Here is a 21,804-nt window from a genome sequence, read left to right as displayed (position 1 = left end):
AAACAGAGAGGGGAGGGAGGAGAGGGGGAGGGAGAGAGCGAGAGAGAGAGGACGCAAAGCGCCCTCCCGTCTCCGAGAATGGAACTGCAGGGCAATATATGACAAAATGTTTGGTCACATTCCAAATTGTGTGACCTCAGAGGTGTTAAACGTGCAGCAAATCTTAGAATAAATACTTTAAATCTATGTAATATTGTATTATTTTGTAATATTATATTTATTTTATTTGATTATAGAGTGGCAATAAAAAGTCTGCACACCCTTGTTCAAATGCCTTTTTTTTTTTGTGGTACAAAATGATGAGACCGAGAGAAATCATTTCAAAACATATTCCACTGTTAATGTGACCTATAAACTGTAAAGCTCAACTTAATTAAAAAAAACAACAACAATCTATTCGAGAGGGGAAGTACAAATAAGCAACTGAAATAATATGATTGCACAAGAGTGCGCACCCTCTTATAACTGGGGATTGGGCTGTGTTCAGACATAACCAAACACAGACTCATGTTAAATGAGAGTCAGCACTCTCCTGTCACCAATTAATGTGCCTCTGATTAACACCAAATACATTTCAGATGTTCTAGAAAGCTTTTTTTCTGTCTTAGTTTAATCGGACTCCAACACATTTTCCCACGAGTTTGAGAACATCATTTATTTGGAGTTATTCAGAGGCACTTTAAATTGTGGCAGGCGTGTACTGACTCCTATTTAACATGAGTTTGAATGTGCCACATCTCCAGTTAAAAGAGGTTGTGGACAATTGTTTATTTGTTCCCCTCTCCAAGTAATTAAAAAAAAAAAAAAAAAGTAATCTATTGAGTTGTGCAGGCTATCGGCCACATTAATGGTGGAAAATGTCATTTGAACAGGGGTGTGTAAACTTTGTATGTGTATCATATCCTTGTTCCGCAAACCACAGTTACAATGTCAGATGATAGTTAGCTTTAGATCAGTGGATGAAAAATTAAACCAAATAATTTGTTTTGTTCACTCAGAATGGCATAATCTGTCTGTTTCTATTAGTTAAAGTAGCAACCTCATAATGAGCTTTCTATTTTCTAAAACTAAAAATAGATCTGAGTGTGAAACATAGCAAACTTTCCTACCTTGTCAAAACCCTGTGACATTCTGACTTTAGATGTATCATTTGTCTTTGTCATTGTGTTCTCAAATGTCGCTGACTTTTACCTGCTTGCCCCCCCACGCACATACATCACAAAAATTCAGTCGCTAAGATAGTCTCCTTGATGTATCACCCCAGTCATTTATTTTCATTCCTGCTCTCAATTCCTCGAAATGATGCTGAAAGTTTTCAACCAAAAAGCACACTGACGATAAGTGCAAAGTGTTCTCAGAGTCACAAGCAAGACCTTGTGAGGACATGTCTAAGACTCTTCATGTATTTTAAGTTGAACATCAACTTTAGCATTTTTATCTCTTCGTCATCTTGGTGCAATTGAACCATGTTTGTGACCACTCCCTGCGGTTCTCCGGCGTCTCTCAGTTTAATAACAATTTACACTTTAGTGTTGACTAAATAGGAGAATGTTCGACTGTGTGCCTCTGGATGGAGGCCATGTGACCGTAGAGTGAGATGTTAATGCTGGAAAGAGAGGTGGATGGGTGAGGGAGTTTATGCTAAATGTGGGACCCGAAATAATTCATGTTTTTTTCAGATGGAATCAAACCGTGTTACTCGGGGGGGAAAAACAGTCAAAGGGCTAATATATAGCTTGTTCGGTTTGTTTATCTATATTTGTCGTGCATTTTGGGGGATTGAGGAGGTATGTTCATAATGCAGCCCTGTGGGGGGCACAAGTCAGTGCAAACTGTAGGCCGGTCCCAAGCCTGGATAAATGCAGAGGGTTGCGTCAGGAAGGGCATCCGGCTTAAAACCTTGCCAAACAAATATGAGCGTTCATCCAAAGAATTCCATACCGGATCGGTCGTGGCCCGGGTTAACAACGTCCGCCGCCGGCGCCGTCAACCTGCGGGGCGCCGTTGGAAATTCAGCTACTGTGGGTCGAAGTCAAAGAAGAAGAAGAGGTGGAAAGCGGGTTATTCGGCAGAAAGAGAAGAGGAAAACACAGAGCCTGGAACTGAATGTGGGGACTTTGAATGTTGGGACTATGACAGGAAAATCTCGGGAATTGGTTGACATGATGATTAGGAGAAAGGTTGATATATTGTGTGTCCAGGAGACCAGGTGGAAAGGCAGTAAGGCTAGAAGTTTAGGGGCAGGGTTTAAATTATTTTACCATGGTGTAGATGGGAAGAGAAATGGGAGTCGGGGTTATTTTAAAAGAAGAGTTGGCTAAGAATGTCTTGGCGGTGAAAAGCGTATCAGATCAAGTGATGAGGCTGAAATTTGAAATTGAGGGTGTTGTGTGTAATGTGATTAGTGGCTATGCCCCATAGGTAGGATGTGACCTAGAGGTGAAAGAGAAATTCTGGAAGGAGCTAGATGATGTAGTTCTGAGCATCCCAGACAGAGAGAGAGTTGTAATTGGTGCAGATTGTAATGGACATGTTGGTGATGAAGAAGTGATGGGTAAGTACGGCATCCAGGAAAGGAACTTGGAGGGACAGATGGTGGTAGACTTTGCAACAAGGATGCAAATGGCGGTAGTGAACACTTTTTTCCAGAAGAGGCACGAACATAGGGTGACCTTCAAGAGCGGCGGTAGAAGCACACAGGTGGATTACATCTTGTTCAGACGACGTAATCTGAAGGAGGTTACCAACTGTAAGGTAGTGGTAGGGGAGAGTGTGGCTAGACAGCATAGGATGGTGGTGTGTAAGATGACTCTGGTGGTGGGGAGGAAGATTAGAAAGACAAAGGCAGAGCAGAGAACCATGTGGTGGAAGCTGAGACAGGACGAGTGTTGTGCAGCTTTTCGGGAAGAGGTGAGACAGGCTCTCGGTGGACGGGAGGAGCTTCCAGAAGACTGGACCACTGCAGCCATGGTGATCAGAGAAGCAGGAAGGAGAGTACTTTGTGTATCTTCTGGCAGGAAAGGAGAGAAGGAGACTTGGTGGTGGAACCTCACAGTACAGGAAATCATACAAGGAAAAAGGTTAGCTAAGAAGAAGTGGGACACTGAGAGGACCGAGGAGAGGCGAAAGGAATACATTGAGATGCGACACAGGGCAAAGGTAGAGGTGGCAAAGGCCAAACAAGAGGCATATGATGACATGTATGGCAGGTTGGATACTAAAGAAGGAGAAAAGGATCGATACAGGCTGGCCAGACAGAGGGATAGAGATGGGAAGGATGTGCAGCAGGTTAGGGTGATTAAGGATAGAGATGGAAATATGTTGACTGGTGCCAGCAGTGTTCTAGCTAGATAGAAAGAATACTTTGAGGAGTTGATGAATGAGGAAAATGATAGAGAAGGGAGAGTAGAAGAGGCAAGTGTAGTGGACCAGGAAGTGGCACTGATTAGTAAGGGGGAAGTTAGAAAGGCATTAAAGAGAATGAAAAATGGAAAGGCAGTTGGTCCTGATGACATTCCTGTGGAGGTATGGAAGCATCTAGGAGAGGTGGCTGTGAAGTTTTTGACCAGCTTGTTCAATAGAATTCTAGTGCGTGAGAAGATGCCTGAGGAATGGAGGAAAAGTGTACTGGTGCCCATTTTTAAGAACAAAGGTGATGTGCAGAGCTGTGGGAACTATAGAGGAATAAAGTTGATGAGCCACACAATGAAGTTATGGGAAAGAGAAGTGCAGGCTAGACTCAGGACAGAAGTGAGTATTTGCAAGGAACAGTATGGTTTCATGCCTAGATAGAGTACCACAGATGCATTATTTGCCTTGAGGATGTTGATGGAAAAGTACAGAGGTCAGAAGGAGCTACATTGTGTCTTTGTAGATCTAGAGAAAGCCTATGGCAGAGTACCCAGAGAGGAACTGTGGTACTGCATGCGGAAGTCTGGAGTGGTAGAGAAGTATGTTAGAATAATACAGGACATGTACGAGGGCAGCAGAACAGCGGTGAGGTGTGCTGTAGGTGTGACAGAGGAATTTAAGGTGGACGTGGGACTGCATCAGGGATCAGCCCTGAGCCCCTTCCTTTTTGCAGTGGTGATGGGTAGGCTGACAGATGAGGTTAGACTGGAATCCCCGTGGACCATGATGTTTGCAGATGACATTGTGGTCTGCAGTGAAAGCAGGGAGCAGGTGGAGGAACAGTTGGAAAGATGGAGGCATGCACTGGAAAGCAGAGGAATGAAGATTAGCCGAAGTAAAACAGAATATATGTGCATGAATGAGAGGGGTGGTGGGGGAAGAGTGAGGCTACAGGGAGAAGAGATAGCAAGGGTGGAGGACTTTAAATACTTGGGGTCAACCGTCCAGAGCAATGGTGAGTGTGGTCAGGAAGTGAAGAAACGGGTCCAAGCAGGTTGGAACGGGTGAAGGAAGATGTCAGCTGTGTTATGTGACAGAAGTGTCTCTGCTAGGATGAAGGGCAAAGTTTATAAAACAGTTGTGAGGCCAGCTATGATGTACGGATTAGAGACAGTGACACTGAAGAGGCGACAGGAAGCAGAGCTGGAGGTGGCGGAAATGAAGATGTTGAGGTTCGCTCTCGGAGTGACCAGGTTGGATAAAATTAGAAATGAGCTCATCAGAGGCACAGCCGAGGTTCGATGTTTTGGAGACAAAGTTAGAGAGAACAGACTTCGATGGTTTGGACACGTCCAGAGGAGAAATAGTGAGTATATTGGTAGAAGGATGATGAGGATGGAGCTGCCAGGCAAGAGAGCTCGAGGAAGACCAAAGACAAGGTTGATGGATGTCATGAGGGAAGACATGATGGCAGTTGGTGTTCAAGAGGAGGATGCAGGAGATAGGCTTACATGGAAAAGGATGACGCGCTGTGGCGACCCCTAACGGGAAAAGCCGAAAGGAAAAGAAGAAGAAGAGGAGGTATGTTCATATTTCTGCACTGAATTGTTTCACTAGTGAGGACAAAGAGCTTACAAGTACATGGACCTTAACAAGGATATCAAATAAATGCTCAAACAGCTTTCCATACTAGTAGTGCGTAGTGAACTAGCGCAGTTTTGCCCCCACTAGTAACTGTCTTACTTGTATGCCAAAGTTGTCTTTGAAGTGTGGGGAAATGTCATATAGTGAAGGGCTGGGGGGGGATTTTTCTATTAATAAAATTAAGTATTTTTTCAATATCCTTGATATCCATATACAGCTCCATCTCAATAAATTAGAATATGATCAAAAAGTCTGTTTATTTTAGTGAATCTATATACAGAATGTGTTTCACTTACTTATTGAACGTAACTACTGAAAAAAAAGAGTTTTTGATGCTATTCTAATTAAGATGCACCTGTACTAGTGCGCTCCTCACTAGTAGGACAACATTGGCACTAAATGTTAAAAGTGAGGCAAAACCTTGCACTAGTTAACAAATTCATGCTCGTAGGACTATTAGTGACATTATGAAATTTTACTAGTTAACATCTAGCGCTACACTAGTAGTACTAGGAGTGTGCAGATGTCAACTAGTGCAGTTTTGAAATGTCATAAAGTAGTGGAAGGCATTAGTGGGGGGGGGGGGGGGAACGTTACGAGCAAGATACAGTCATTCTACTAGTGCACCGAATTGTCCTATTATAGTAGTAAGTAGTATAGTGAGAAAGGGACTGAGACACAAAAAGGGAGGTGAGGAACAGAGTAGCTGAGCCATACAAAGGGAAGGACCAGGCAACGAGAGAAGGCTAAACAACTATAAAGTGACCAATATGAGAGTAACACAAGGGGATGAGCATGGCTGACACAAGAGGGAATGATGAACTACAAGGTGAAATGAATTATTAACTAATAAGACTACACACTGAACATATGTTCAGACATGAAAGCAAATAACCACAAAACCAAGAAGCACATGGACGCATTTAAATACCAAAAAAAAATCTGCAGGTCAGGGTATTACATATTTGTTGTTGCTGAACATAACAGTGACTATGTGGAGGCGAATGTTTGTGGATTGTGGTACAGCAGAATGTGCCTTGCAGGTCACTGTCCTTCTAATTAACATCCTGCGTAGAAGTCATTAATCCGAGGTCAATACGCATCCATCAACCCCTAACGTGTGAGGATATTGCTGCGCTGTGTCTCTGGGGAGATTTATAATCCAGAAGGGAGAATTGTTTCCATTTAGGAGAGCCATCAGAAATACTCTTCATGGGGAGAGAGGCTGTGACTTTTATTTGTTCGTTTCTAAAAGGTTGGACATTGGCACCAGGTGGCGAGAAATAGGAATGGCAAAAAAAAACACCACAGTAACATTTTCACTCCTGCGCTATTTAATGCTGTCACTGTTTATGTGAGTACAACCTCTTCAGTGGATCAAATTGGTGATGTGCAAACACTCTCACGCACTACTGAATTGTTCTAATACATACTTAAATGCTCTCACAAACTACTGAAAGACTCAGATGTAGACAAACACGCATACAACCGAAATGCTCTCACACACTACCGAAACTTCCAAACATCAACTGAATTTTCTTTGCTTGCATACTAAAGAAATGCTCTCACACACACTACTGAAAGTGTCACAGCACTTTGCTTCTTCTCGAGTCCTCGCGGTCCACTTATACGTTCGTGTTGGTACTGTGCGACCCTAAAAAGAAAGCACACACGGCCAGGCACGTCCCGAAACTGACATAAGAATCGCCAGTTGAACTAAGCTAGTCATCACGACTTAAAGTGCAAAAAGTCAGTCAGCGCTCAGCAAGCAGCAAAAAAAATTAAAAATAAAAAAAAAACAGCTTGAATGGCACGATGTGCGAGACCACCCATCGTTCTTTATAGATTTGTTTGTGCAGAGTTTGTGGAGAGAAAATCCTCAAAATTAATTGTTGTATTGTTGCGATCTATTTAAATAATGAATTTGATATTTAAATAAATTAATATTTAAAAAAATGCTCAGGGTTAAGTGGTCTTTTACTGTAGATGTTTGAAAATAACGTTTGACAAATGTCATTTTGTAGAATTGGGTTAAGTCAAGATTCTTTATGATAAGCACATGTGCAAATGTTAACCATCAGATTTTTTTATGCACCGAATCGAATCGAGAATCATATCGCTCCTATCGTGAATCGAATTGTATCGAATCGTTACGCCCATAAAGATATCGTTTTCTAGATATGTATGGAATCGGCCTTGTGTCAGAAATTCCCAACTCTAGTTTTGATACTGTATATAACAGGTGTCAAACTCAAGGCGTGGGGGCCAGATCCGGCCCGCCACATCAATTTATTTGGCCCGCGAAAGCAAATCATGCGTGTCAACTTCCAGGATTCTTGCTAAAATCTCTTCCAAATTTTTGTATATTCATATATAATCAATAGTAATGAACTATTTTAAGTATGTTTTGCCTCCAAACCCCTATTACAGTTACTGGAACAATAGTTGAACAAACCATTATCCTTGACTTCTGATTTCACAACGAGTTATCCATCAATTTGTTGTCAATCTGTAACAATATGATGAGGCGATTAAACATGGATATGGTTTTACAATCATAATGGCCCTCTGAGGAAAACCGTATCTACGATGTGGCCCCCGACAAAAATGAGTTTGACACTCCTGCTGTATATGATGGGGAAAAGAAAATCAGTGTACGAGCCTTTTAGTACTGTTTATAACAGCGTTTCAGGTGTGTGTCTGAGATGTAATCCTGAATTATGTCCCTGACGACCTCTCAAATGTGTTTGTGTGTGTGTCAGGTTCCCAACAGGCAGCGCTGGGCAAAGGCGGCTACATGCGCTCTCCCTCATGGACACGCTGCAGCAAGGTAGAACTCCCCCGAGAGAGGAAGCACCACAGCGACTCGGACGCCACCACGGAGCCTTTAATGAAGCTGGAGAGGCCAAAGCAACCTTGACGTGGCGCACGACCCCGCTGGAATGAAGCTCAGCGTGGACAGCCAGCACCAGAGCGTACCACTGGGCCACTGATTCATGGTGCTGATGAACAGATGAGTTCATGCTGAAATCTGGACACTATGCAGTGTTCTTAAGATCTTCAGTAAACACACACACACACACACACACACACACTCACACACTTCCATCCATCCATTTTCTGAGCCGCTTCTCCTCACTAGGGTCGCGGGCACACACAAACTTCCATTTCCTTAATTGTTTTGCTCTGAGGATTTAAAGTTTTGTTTTGGAGTGACAGACATGGTAGTGACAGAACCGACTTGAGCCAAGGAAGGACGAGTGTGTGGTGTGCTGTAATGACAACTGCCTAAATCATAGTGTGTTAGGATCTCTTTCTTTTTTCTTTAAATTAATATATCTTTCAAAGTGATGACTATCTAATTTACATTGGTCATCCAAAGTCAAGTCAAAATGACGGAGGAATGACAATCTTGTGCTTTTGTGAACTTGCATGAATGCCAAACACAAAATCAAGTGCCAACACTTGTTTAACGCAACAACAAGCAGAAGTGACAGCCCAGTTACTTAACTAACTTTTAATCAATTTAGCTCGTCCATACCTGGACCGATGATCATCCTGAATGATGTGAGTGACTGTGGGAGGAGAAATTAAACATCTTGGAAAACTGTGCTTTGTTGTATGTTTTGCAATTATTATTTGTCTTTTCTTCATAATTATTTTAGAACTATGACCTGTCATTGTTTTGGTTTTTGCTATTTAATTTAGTACTAGTAATTAGTAAAGGTATTAGGATGAGGGAAAAGTCGAGTATCCACAATGACTATTTTATAACGACTTGATCATTAAATCCCTGAAAAACTTTACATTTAGAAGACAATTATTTTCACTTTACACTAAGAAGTAAAAATATAACTGTCTGCTTCGGGAGTACGGGGTACCGAACCCCCTGATACGGGCTGTTCGGTCCCTGTACGACCGGAGTCAGAGTTTGGTCCGCATATCCGGCATTAAGTCGGACTCGTTCCCGGTGAGGGTTGGACTCCGCCCTTTGTCACCGATTCTGTTCATAACTTTTATGGACAGAATTTCAAAGCGCAGCCGAGGCGTAGAGGGGGTCCGGTTTGGTGGCCTCAGTATTGCATCTCTGCTTTTTGCAGATGATGTGGTTCTGTTGGCTTCATCAAGCCGTGACCTCCAATTCTCCCTGGAGCGGTTCGCAGCCGAGTGTGAAGCGGCCGGGATGAGAATCAGCACCTCCAAATCTGAGACCATGGTCCTCAGTCGGAAAAGGGTGGCGTGCCCTCTCCAGGTCGGGGATGAGATCCTGCACCAAGTGGAGGAGTTCAAGTATCTTGAGGTCTTGTTCACGAGTGAGGGAAGAATGGAACGGGAGATCGACAGGCGGATCGGTGCAGCGTCTGCAGTGATGTGGACTTTTGTATCGGTCCGTTGTGGTAAAGAAGGAGCTAAGCCGAAAGGTGAAGCTCTGAAAAAAAAAAAAACGGTCGATCTACGTTCCTACCCTCACCTATGGTCACGAGCTGTGACCAAGTCTCTTTGAAGCGCCTTTTTGACGTAATCTCAACCTTCTTATCAATATGACAACCTCATGTATCAACTACTGGATTCAAGTGACAACATCATTAAGTTGAAATTCCCGTTCAGTTGGACACATTAATGCCTCAAAGATCTCATGAGATCGAGATGTACCTAATGAAGTGTCTGATGAGTGTAAATCCACATAATTTCCTAAAGTACAAGAAAATAATTGTGTGAATAACTTACATTTTTTTTTTTTTTTTTTTTTAAGACTCCAAAAATGTTTGTTGTTAGTTGGATCCCTTTCCATGAAAATTACCACAAATATCAGTGAATTTGCATTGCCTGCAAGTCCAGTGCGTGACCCACAACACCATCAGTGACTCTCATCACTCTCAATATGTTTTATTATATTCAACATTCATGTTTGATGTTCAAATAAAGACAATATTCTCATCAAGCAACCAACTTTTAATATTTCTAAAAAATTAAATGTAAATGTAAAATGTAATGTAAATTCTCAAGGTAAACTTCCCATGGAAAGTTTCGAAACAGATGTTTTCTAACAATCCTTGACACCTTTTTAGTCATCGATATCATTTATATTACTTCTTCTTAAACCTCCTGATTAAATGAATGCACAAAGCTGCAGACTAATAAATATAAAACACATTTAATTTACGTTTGTGTCCCACAAGTTTCACATGAGCGGCACGGTAGACGACTGGTTAGAGCGTCAGCCTCACAGTTCTGAGGAGCGGGGTTCAATCCTCGGCCCCGCCTGTGTGGAGTTTGCATGTTCTCCCCGTGCCTGCGTGGGTTTTCTCCGGGCACTCCGGTTTCCTCCCACATGCCAAAAACATGTATTAATTGGGGACTCTAAATTGCCCGTAGGTGTGACTGTGAGTGCGAATGGTTGTTTGTTTGCATGTGCCCTGCGATTGGCTGGCAACCAGTTCAGGGTATATAAAACCCCGCCTGCTGCCCGATGACAGCTGGGATAGACTCCAGCACGCCCACGACCCTAGTGAGGAGAAGCGGCTCAGAAAATGGATGGATGGATGTTTCACATGTTCATTGTTTCATTTTCCTTCATTATTACATCCTAATGCACCGATATTCCTCACGGACATGTAAGGAGTAATGTTCTTCAAGCCAAAACAGCATTAAAGTAATAAAAAGGCATAAACCTTGAAAAGCTTTCAATGAAACTGAAAATCCACTGGATGTGATAAAGCAGGTCAAACGTTAATACTCATGAAATCCACAGTGTTTTTTTAAAGAGCACACCTACAATGCTATTTACTCTGTGTACAAACTAAATTTCAAACAAGAGTCCTGTTTTAGAACAAAATCTAATCCATCGTAACCAGATTACAGCTGAGTCGGCTCTGATTTAGAAACGTACTTGTCGTTACATTTTGGATAATTTGACTTTTAGGTAGTCTGATTCTCCAGTACATGTGACTTAATGTGAATGTAATTTGTCACAGAAACACTAAGTGCCTGAGCTTTACTAAAGGTTTGCACTTGTAAAAACGGGCACAAACTTGCAAACTGATGTGGAAGCTGATCTACTAACCGGGTGCAACACAGTATCTGCAAAACAGTTCATTTAGCACAGTGGGAAGAGTATATGCAAATTCATCATTTAAAAGTGTTCAAAGTGATTTTTCAAACTTGAGAGGAATTGCGCTGGCTGATTTTGTGCCAGATTTTGTGCTAAATTGCGTGTCTAAAAGGCAGGCGCAAACCAGCGCGGTACTAGCATAGCACAGGCAAAATGAGAGGTCGGGGAGAACTTTGCCGGTTTTGGAGCTTCTCAACGATTTAAGGGCTGACTTCGAGTACATCCAATTGCCACGCACTTGGGGTGAGTTAAATCAAGCAAATTATGGCTTTCGCGCGGTTGCTGGTGTCCCTAAAATTATCGGGAGCGATCGAGTTATCAACTGTAACACAGCAATACGTTTGTTCTTTCACTTTCACTTCCACTTCCAAGTCCATCACTTCAAACGTCATTTTGCGTTTGCGGTGCGCTCCCAAATTTTCCTTGGTGAAAACTATTAGAGCTACCTAATGTACAAATTCTTTTTTCAAATACGGCAGTCTCTACAACTTTTACACCTTTTGCCAACAGCGCGAGCAATGTGTTTGATTGAGTATGCAAGAGTGAACAAGCAATTTAGTAAATCAGGCCCTAATATAGAAATGATGATATGCTACAGCAACCTTGTTTTAAAAAAAATAAAAATAAAGCCGTCTAGGAAGATGTTAAAATCAAGATAATTCAGTTTGCATTACACTGCATTAGAAATACAGTGTGTATAATATATAACATTAAACAGTGAAACATTCATGGTCAGAATAAAGTCAAGAATAAGCAAATAGTATGCTGAAAAACTGTTTTTGTGTGTACTTTAAGACAATGTGAATTTATGAATATTACAGTTTATAAAAAGATGCCATCAAATGACACGAGAAGATGATCTAATACAGTTGATGGTTATAGCATAATTAGTTCATTTGGTAAAAATATAAGTCATCAGGTACCAAATGGCCTTACTGAAATTCCAGCGACTCCATAAAAAAAAAAATTGCACAAGACATAACATGATTACTGTTGTCCTTACCAAGACAGTTCACCTGAATCCAAAGCTTCCTTGACGCTGCATCAAATAAACAGCTGATTTGTTTTGCTCCTTCTGCGAGTGTTTTTTGTCCCATGTGTCGCTGTTCCAGTTTCTCAGGCCCTCAGGTATCGACGTGTCCTCCTCCATGTCCCCTAACTCTTCCACAAACTCCTCATAAGAGGATTTTTCTTGAAAAGGGCGTGGCCCCAGCAGCTCCACCATGTCGGACTGCTCTAGAATCTCTCGTTCGAGGAGACGTTTTGCCACCTGTGACACGTGGGACAAATTATTAACTCAATTAATCAATCAATGATTTCATGTTAGTCTAGATCGGCCTTTCTTAAATGTTAAACTTTTACTTGGGTAATTCTAAAGTAACAGTAGTCTGACTTGAGTATAATTTCTGGCTCCTCAAGCCACATCTGGACCTCAATAGTTAAAAAGAATTTTCACCTTCTCCACCATTGCTTTTTTCTCCTTGACGAGCTGGAGTGTTCGCTGGAAGGCGGAGTCAATGAGCTGACGGACCTCCTGGTCGATGAGTTGGGCTGTAGGCTCGCTGAAGGGTTTCTCCGTCACGATAGGACCTTGCTGTGGGAGCTCAAAAAACATCGGACCCACTGCCGCGCTCATTCCAAACTGTACAACCTGAAGAATGAGGACAAGAAGTTCTACAACACCAATTCCAATGAAGTTGGGATGTTGTGTTAACCATAAATAAAAAACAGAATACAATGATTTGCAAATCATGTTCGACCTATATTTAATTGAATACACAACAAAGACTTTTGGGAACTGAGGACACCAATTGTTGAATGAAGCTTTGTAGGTGGGGAATTGTTTCCCATTCTTGCTTGATGTACAGCTTCAGCTGTTGAACAGTCCGGGATCTCCGTGGTCGTATTATACGCTTCGTAATGCGCCACACATTTTCAATGGGAGACAGGTCAGGACTCCAGGCAGGCCAGTCTAGTACCCGCACTCTTTTACTACGAAGCCACGCTGTTGTAACACGTGCAGAATGTGGTTTGGCATGGTTTCATTTCTGAAATGAAATTAAAAGACGTTGCTTGGATGGCAGCATATGTTTCTCCAAAACCAGTATGTACCTTTCAGCATTAATGATGGTGCCTTCACAGAAGTTACCCATGCAATTGGCACTAACACAGCCTCATACCACAGATGCTGGCTTTTGAACTTTGAGTCCATAACAGTCCGGAATGGTTCTTTTCCTCTTTGGCCCGGAGAAAACGACGTCCACAATTTCCAAAAACAATTTGTGAGGAGAAGTGGCTCAGAAAATGGATGGATGGATTTGAAATGTGGACTCCTCGGACCACAGAACACTTGTCCACTTTGCATCAGTCCATCTTAGATGAGCTCGGGCCCAGAGAAGCTGGAGGCGTTTCTGGGTGTTTTGTTGATAAATGGCTTTTGGTTTGCATAGTAGAGTTTCAAGTTGCACTTACGGATGTAGCGCCGAACTGTATTTACTGATATTGGTTTTCTGAAGTGTTCCTCAGTCCATGCGGTGATATCCTTTACACATTGATGTCGGTTTTTGATGCAGGGATCGAAGGTCACGGGCATTCAATGTTGGTTTTCTGCCTTGCCGCTTCCATGCAGTGATTTCTCCAGATTCTCTGAACCTTTTGATGATGTTATGGACCGTGGATGATGAAATCCCTAAATTCCTTGCAATTGTACGTTGAGGAATTTCTCACGCACATGTGTTCTCACGCACGGAGTTTTCTCACGCACTTGTTCACAAAGACGTGAACCTCGCCCCATCTTTGCTTGTGAGTGACTGAGCAATTCAGGGAAGCTCCTTTTATACCCAATCATGGCACCCACCTGTTCCCAATTAGCCTGTTTACCTGTGGGATGTTCCAAACAGGTGTTTGATGAGCATTCCTCAACTTTCTCAGTCTTTTTTGCCACCTGTCCCAGCTTTTTTGGAACGTGTTGCAGCCATAAAATTCTAAGTTAATGATTATTTGCTAAAAACAATAAAGTTGAGCAGTTTGACTATTAAATATCTTGTCTTTGTAGTGTATTCAATTAAATTAAGGTTAAACATGATTTGCAAATCATTGTATTCTGTTTTTATTTATATTTAACACAATGTCCCAACTTCATTGGAATTGGCATTGTAGATTAACTGAGACAGTCATGTGTGGAAAGATGTTAATTTAAGAGTGGGTGTCATTGGTTTGATTCTGTACCACATGTACCTATTAGAAAGCAACAAGTAGAATATTAATGTATGTTGGGGGTTAACTGTAGTATTTTTTCATCAAATCATTTCATAAGAGGAACTTAACCAAACCGCTTTGAAATAATAGCAAAATACATAAAAGCAATACTGTGGCAAAATATAGTCATTTAAGAAAATTAAGTCAACGTACAATTTTGGTGGCGCATGCTCATATTCCTGGAAAATAGTTTACATATTCAAAACGAACAGAATTCTTAAACAGAATGTAAAACAATGAATTCTGTTATTGTGTCAAGGATTATTAAAATGTTTTCACGCAAACCTAACTCTCCACACAACATTATGTACGGTAACATACACACATCAGTACTGTAAACCAATCTGAGTTTTTACACTTTCATTGTGTGTAGCTGCAGACATCACCTGTGCGTAAGCTGACTGTGTGACCTTCCGGAGGTCATCGTGCGCCCCTGTGGTGATCCGACGAAAGAAAACCTGTTCAGCCACTCGACCTCCAAGCATCATGCACATTCTGTCAAAGAGCTGCTCTTGTGTGAAGAGGTGCTGCTCCTTTGGCAAATACTGAGCGTAACCCAGACCCTTTCCTCTCGGAACAATCGATACCTGAGAGTGGATAACACTCAATTTAAGGATTATTCGACAATGACAGAAAGAAACTAAAAATAGACAAGTTACAAAATAGAACAACGAGAGAGGCAGCAAGTGGTTTACCTTTAATAGTGGGTCTGCATGTTCTAGAAACCAGCCAGTAACAGCATGTCCGGCCTCATGATACGCCACGGTGGTCCGCTCTGGAAGCTGCAGGACCCGAGACTTTTTCTCCAGACCTGACAGCCAAGAAATGTCCTCAATTAGAATGAGGCTCAGTATAGAGCAGACATCCACCACAGATGAACATTCAGCTAAAGTGATGTTTTTGTTTATTCGGCTGAATGTTAAGCCACTGAGTTTTTCATGGAGGACAACATAAAATGACGAGACAAAACTTTTTTTTTTTTTTTTCTATTCTGGGGCAGGCGTAATGTTTCCATTCTATGTGGAACTAATTATTAGCGTCATCGTTTTTATCCCCCACAGTTCTGCACAACAAATTGTAAAAATGCGTACTTGCTAAAATGTGCAGTCCAACAACTAGCCCTACCACTGGTTGGCACAGCTACAGATCAAAAATACATGGAGACATAACAAGACTCACTGGCATATTTTCCTTATCCTCTGCAAAGAACGACAAATATTACTGCCGCTTACTATGGAGCTGAGACCAGCTCAATGTACAGGATGCTGGTAGTGGATGTCTGTATTATACTGCCCCTGGGTGGCCAAGGTAACACAGTAAGGAGCAGCGCAATGTCCATTGAATTGCAGCGCAAAATGTGGCGAAAAATGTTTCTCTTTAATTCTAATCATTTATTAATTCATTCAATAATCTATGCTTTTATAAAGTATAATATTATGGAGTGATATTTGTCTTACACAAAAACACAAACACATTTGTTGGTTGTTTTTCGGGAGGCTGAAACGAATGAATGACATTTGAATAATTTCAATGGGGAAACATTTGAGAAAAAAGTATTTTGAGTTATGAACATGGACATGGAACAAATTAAACCCGTATCTCACGGCACCATTGTACAGCTAAAACCTCAAGTTAACAGATTTAACAGACAAAATCTTCAGAAATGTTACTTGTCTGGCTTGAATTCAAAACGCCCGCGCGTAGCAAGCAAAGTCGTTATTTCCAGGGAAAGCCGCTGTTTACTTGAGCGCTCGTCGTGTACACACATGCATCGTCTCTCCAACATTTTATTCTGATTTTGGTGTAGTATACACTATTGTTTTTTTTCTTTTCAATCGAGCACTTCACTATGGCATCCAATCGTAACAGAGGTGAGAAAAGGAAGTGCACTAACCTTAGTATTGGTGACAAATTGGAACTTATCAAGAAGTTGGAGTCGGGAGTTTCCGTAGCCAGTGTTTTAGGAATACAGCGCGAAAATACAAAAGTGACATACGTAGGCGTAAGGAAAAACTCTAAGCTTTTGCAGTTAAGTTTGATGTGTTTGATGTCGGTATACATATATACTGTATTGACATTTGTTTACAATAATTTTATATTGGACTGGGTGTTTGTAGGCCACGAAAAAAGTGCTTTAAATTAATGGACAAACGGCTTTAATGGACGAGCCTCCTCCCTATTAGTCCGTTAAACTGAGGTTCCGCTGTTTATGGTTAGGACATTTTTGTGGTTGATAAACGCACCTCCAATGACCCTCTCGACTGCCTGTTCAAAGTGCTGAGTGTTGATGTGCAGGTTTAGATGGCGCGCTGCTATCAGAGCAGCTTCGTTACAAACATTGGCAATGTCGGCACCTGAGGCACACAAAGCAACACAAACGTTACACTGAGGCGGTTAACAAACATTCTATTTATACATAGAGCGAAGGAGTGCCAACACGAGAGTGATAACTTCTTACCAGTAAAACCTGGAGTTAGTGCAGCTAACTTTCTGGCTAAAGCCTCATCTTGTATACTTGGGTCCAACTTTAAAGGTCTCAGATGCACCTTAAAGATTGAAGCTCTGCCTTTTATATCTGGTGGACCTGGAGAGAACATGCAACAGTGAAAAACTGTAGCAATGCATTTCCAAGAAGCCTAAACAACTGCAGTAAACTAATCATGTGACCCTAGGAAAATATCCTCAAAATACTCTTACCAGCACTGTTTATATACACAGTAAGAACCCAAGGACTACAACAATCTTGCCAGCTAAATTTACTGTGCATGGGCCCAATCGTAGCTTTCTCCTGTTTAACCTACGTGTCTATGGCACAGCAGCCGCCTGCCCACCTCCGTATAAAATGGGCATGTAAATTAGATCTTATGATGGGCAGGAAAAGATCAAGAACATGCTGAGCACCGAGATAAAAGAATACAGTAGGCTGCAAGACAGGTGCAAATTATGACATTAAGAGTGACCAGACGAAGAAGAGAGCTGGCAGATCTAATAGCCCTGAAGCATTTTTATATTACATTAACTGTGAAAATCTAATTGACAGTGTTATAATGTAAGGCTTTTTATATAATTAGAGACAGGAGCACATAATGTACCAATGTATATGTGTCGATCGAAGCGTCCCGGCCTCATCAGAGCTGGATCTAGGATATCAGCTCGATTGGTACTGGCCATAACAACCACATTGATGCTGGTCTTGAACCCTGAAATGAAACAAATCAAATTTGACACAAAGGTTGCAAGAGACCCCCAGAGATCAATAATTAGCAGCAATCGGGTTACCATCCATTTCAACTAGTAACTGGTTGAGTGTGTTTTCTTGTTCACTGTGGTCCCCAAAGTTTCCTCTGCCGCGCTTTCTACCCACTGCATCAATTTCGTCGATGAAGAGGATGCAGGGGGCATTTTTTCGTGCCATGGCAAACATGTCCCGGACCTAAAATAAGGGAAAAAAATAAGGAGACCTTCTGTTTATTTGCGGGTATCTGGATTCATCAAAGCAACAACACAATTTAATTATGCTTGACAGGACGTTTGTCTCCCGAGCAGCAAACCACAAGAAACTACCACTGTCTAAATTCGATCATGACGGTCACTCTGACATATACTGTAAATTAGTGGTAATAGTAAAGATAATTACACCACTTACTTTTATTTATTTCGATATGAGGTATAGATGCTTAGCATCCAAAAGAGCGAGGTGACTTTGCATATAGAGAAATTGAAGAAATTGAAGCTGCATCTCAGCTTTCTGTAAAAGGTGATACGGCAAACTGTTTAGGATTTTTCAGGATTTTGGGGTCGTCAACGGCCCTGCATCCCACAAGAATAGATCCGCCCCCGCACTGAGCAGATCTCCACATTCAGAACAAAAACAAGAGCAGTCTGTAGTGTGTTGACCATCTTTCAAGCAATTTACTTGAGAACCAATACCGTGAATGTTCACATATGGGACCGTGACACGTAGTCTAAGGGTGAGCAAACCATTTTTTCTTCTGAAACTGAATTATCTTTATTCACAGGGGCGTTATGAAGAGGAATTTTGTTACTATTTTGTTGTAAAGAGTTTCTTTGGTGTCTCTGCATATCCTGAAAAGCCCTATGTAAAACCAATTATCATAGCAGTTGTAGTAGTTGTCACAACCCCCCACTTTTTCTCCACACACATTTCACACTGCCCCCACCCTTGATTTTTTAAATTGTTTGAATTGTATCAAATGTTTTTTAGTAAGTGACGCTGGCCACTGAAAAATGGATGGTGGGCCGAAAAGGGTCCACAGCCCAGGCACCAATATCCTACACTGTGATGGTGAATAAGGCCCACTGTACTTAAAATTAAAGCATGTAAACATAAATACGTTACAGACCCTTGCAGCGCCCACGCCAACAAACATTTCCTGGAACTCGGAGCCACTGACAGTGATGAAAGGAACATGAGCTTCTCCTGCGGTGGCCTTAGCTAGCAACGTCTTTCCTGTTCCAGGTGGACCCGACAATATTGCACCCTGCACCAAGAGACAGGACATTAACACATCTCACTTTCCTTTGAAGACAGGCCCATATTCAATATTCCAATGACAAGCCTACTTTAGGGATCTTAGCTCCGAGTTCCTGATACTGCCGAGGGTTCTTTAGGAAGTTGACAAACTCCAAAATCTCCAGTTTGGCTTCCTCACAGCCAGCAACATCCTTGAAGCGAACACCAATGTCGTCTTTGATTATCTTAGCTTTGGACTGACCCATACTGAAGGGGTTTGCTCGCCCTCTACCCCCACGCAGTCCCGCCATCGGCCTCGTCCGAGTCCCCCGCAGCAAGACGCCGACCAGAAGTAAGGTTGGGAGAATGCTATATAAGAGCGTTCTATGGATAGGCAGACAACATGGTGATGTAAACACGGCCACTATAAGAGCTGGTAATCGTGCGATTATAATTCTTACCCGTCACTCTCACTGGTGTAGAGAACAGGTACTTTGCATGTGGTGTCCAAACACTGTTCCTGTTGAGCTGCTTCCAGGTTATGCTCAAATGAGTCCACACTGCCAATGTTGAACCACAAATAATTCTGAAATAAAGCACATGTAAATTACAATAACAGTGGAAAGCTGTACTGTAACCGTATATATATTTTGTCAGTCTTGGTTTCAACTTTTTCTCACTGCTGAGTGGAAATACTACACACTGTATGTTGCGGTGTGCAATATACTATAAAAAAAATAAATTAGGAGACGACACATTCAGTATTATTACTACTAACCACGTCTGACGTGTTCACGCCACGGGCAGGAATTACTTTGACATATTGTTTATTGACAACTTCCAGGTGATCAACCTGTGTAGACAAGCACAAAGAAGAGTCGAGTTACTGTAGTTCTTGCAGTTGGAAGCATCAACAAGAAGAGACAAAAACTAGAACAATCTGGATCTCTTACTAAGCCTCTCCTCAAGTAGTGATGCACAAAGTCCTTCCAGGAGATCTGGACGCCGGTCTCCCGGAAGTAAAAGTAGAAAAATGCAGAGGCCATGCCTGCTACACCAATTGCAATGTTCCATAGTGCTTTTTCGTCCGATCGAAAATGATCCTATTCAATAAAGACGTGAGAATATTTGGATAAAGAGGAGCTGAACTGGTGCTGGATTTTAAGTGATTTACACATTTGAGGTTTAAAATTCATCTGCACCTGAAAATATGTCCACCAATCATACTCTTTGTCCTTTTTGCCTCCTCTTTGTCCTTCATCGCCCCCATTTTTCATCTGCCTTTGCTGCTTTCCAAAAGTTTCCTGCTCCTTGCTTTCTGCACCTACACCACAAGGACAAAAAGGGGTCACGCATAAAAGAAGAACAGAAACAACAAACTGTTCCTGCTTTGCTTTAAACCTTACCGTCAGCTGATTTGCTGGCACTTGCAGTCCCTGTTCCCTTAGGGAAGAACTTTTCAAACCCTAAATGAATTGCACAGGGAAAACTAAATTAGCGAAAAAGCCTTACTTGACTCAAAAATGCATAGGCAATTCCGTGTACTGTAAAATACCTCTGGGTGGTTTGGCTGAGTTGAGTAAACGAACAAACGGGACTCCGTGCTGGTGAAGTCCAGCACATTTTCTCTGGATCAGTGACGTCTTCTGCAATAAAGATGGTCGACATTTTAAGTAACAGTGGTGGTCTTTAATAACCTGTGGAGGGGAAATACACGTGTGCCAGTATACCGACACAATTAATTGAATTTTAATCGCGATCGCAATTTTGGCTGCCACAATTAAATGAGCCTGTGCTTCATATGAAGCAGTGCCTGCAACTTAGTCAGCAAGCCACCAGATGGGGTAGGCATGGTTTAGGCTTCATTAATAAGCACCAGCACAGCGCACAGGGGCCAACTTAAAAAAAAAAAATAACATAAAATGGCATCTGTATTCCTACTTGTATATCCACCAGACTCGATGTTCTTTTTGGTCTCTTATTTCTACTTTGTCTTTTATCAATGTACCCCTTTTACACGGTGCGCCAAGTGTTTGGCCTGAGACCAGATAACTGAAAAGCCTTGTGTCACAGGCTACATTTAAGTGAAACGTGTGGGAAGATTGCAGCTGGATTTTAAAAAACACAGTAATGTCAAGTTTAGACTGTACTTATATATATATATATATATAAATATATATATATATATATATATATTTGATTGAAACTTATGCCATGCTCAAGAAAAGTTAAGCGGTCGGAGTTTCTGAACAATATTTGATTAAAACAAAACATTTTCATCCCAATTGCGAGAAATAGTAGCATTATCATTTATCAAGTATTGGTCCTTGGGAGTGTACTCAAGTGTAAGTACTTATATTCGGTCTGAAAAACAATGGGCCATTGGTGCATCCCTAAAGTTAAAAGTGATATACTTGAGCTTTGGAGCAAGAGGGCCATGGTGTGACCCCCGCTGCACACAAATGTAAAAATGGCAACTTGTTGCTAGAGAGCTACTAGTCAGTTACTGTACATTGTATTTTATATATATTTCTTCAATATTTGCCTCAAGGTTCTGACCCCACCACAAGTAGCCACGCCCCCTCCAGATCAAAATGATCAAACTTTGGGGTAAAATCAAAACCGTTTTGGTGACCATATAACCAACCTTTGAATGAGACATGCAGCTTTTTGCAGCTAATTAACGTTAAATTAGCTAGCGAAGTTGGCGAGCATCTTTGTGTAAAAGTAAACAAAGGAAGTTCCCACACAGATAGTGTAAATAAAGAATGAACATACCAGCGCGAGAGCTCCGCTATTGCGAAAACTTGCTGAAATGGACATGAAGTCGCGACTCCACGTCCGACCCGTCCGTACTCGGTTCCGAAAGCGGCCGACGCCGCCAGCGAGAAGCCCCATTGTGTCGGCACCTTTGTCCCGGGCTTCAATGCGCACTGTCACAACCGCACGTACGAGTTTGCTGTGC

The 21,804-nt window shown here is 41.8% G+C and overlaps 2 protein-coding genes across 8 annotated transcripts in view; one reads left to right on the top strand and one right to left on the bottom strand.

The window, feature by feature from the left end:
• The window catches only part of dbndd1 (dysbindin domain containing 1), a 23,620-nt gene extending 15,013 nt beyond the window's left edge, over positions 1-8,607 (top strand). For all 3 annotated transcript variants that reach the window (XM_061665901.1, XM_061665882.1, XM_061665892.1), the window contains one exon: positions 7,758-8,607. In XM_061665901.1, the coding sequence (XP_061521885.1) occupies positions 7,758-7,915 (158 nt within the window). In that variant the 3' untranslated portion in view covers positions 7,916-8,607. The remainder of the gene's footprint in view (positions 1-7,757) is intronic.
• Positions 1-21,804, bottom strand: part of LOC133396244 (AFG3-like protein 1) — a 22,474-nt gene extending 670 nt beyond the window's left edge. Inside the window, exons 1-18 of one of the 5 annotated variants that reach the window (XM_061665857.1) lie at positions 21,618-21,804; positions 20,395-20,536; positions 20,246-20,305; positions 20,042-20,163; positions 19,793-19,942; positions 19,618-19,692; positions 19,301-19,425; positions 18,950-19,223; positions 18,730-18,867; positions 17,645-17,798; positions 17,458-17,565; positions 16,824-16,949; positions 16,609-16,719; positions 15,061-15,176; positions 14,752-14,952; positions 12,564-12,758; positions 12,111-12,377; positions 7,979-7,997 (exon numbers count right to left, since the gene is read on the bottom strand). In XM_061665857.1, the coding sequence (XP_061521841.1) occupies positions 12,120-12,377; positions 12,564-12,758; positions 14,752-14,952; positions 15,061-15,176; positions 16,609-16,719; positions 16,824-16,949; positions 17,458-17,565; positions 17,645-17,798; positions 18,730-18,867; positions 18,950-19,223; positions 19,301-19,425; positions 19,618-19,692; positions 19,793-19,942; positions 20,042-20,163; positions 20,246-20,305; positions 20,395-20,536; positions 21,618-21,737 (2,475 nt within the window). In that variant the 5' untranslated portion in view covers positions 21,738-21,804 and the 3' untranslated portion in view covers positions 7,979-7,997; positions 12,111-12,119. Of the gene's footprint in view, positions 1-7,978; positions 7,998-9,933; positions 12,378-12,563; positions 12,759-14,751; positions 14,953-15,060; positions 15,177-16,608; positions 16,720-16,823; positions 16,950-17,457; positions 17,566-17,644; positions 17,799-18,729; positions 18,868-18,949; positions 19,224-19,300; positions 19,426-19,617; positions 19,693-19,792; positions 19,943-20,041; positions 20,164-20,245; positions 20,306-20,394; positions 20,537-21,617 lie in introns of those variants that run through there. The other 4 variants (XM_061665838.1, XM_061665848.1, XM_061665828.1 and 1 more) reach the window with 4 other exon arrangements.

The sequence above is a fragment of the Phycodurus eques genome, chromosome 2 (assembly GCF_024500275.1).
Source record: "Phycodurus eques isolate BA_2022a chromosome 2, UOR_Pequ_1.1, whole genome shotgun sequence".
NCBI lineage: Eukaryota > Metazoa > Chordata > Actinopteri > Syngnathiformes > Syngnathidae > Phycodurus > Phycodurus eques.
The sequence above is the reverse complement of the archived record's forward strand: the minus strand, read 5'-3'. Positions and strand labels throughout refer to the sequence as shown.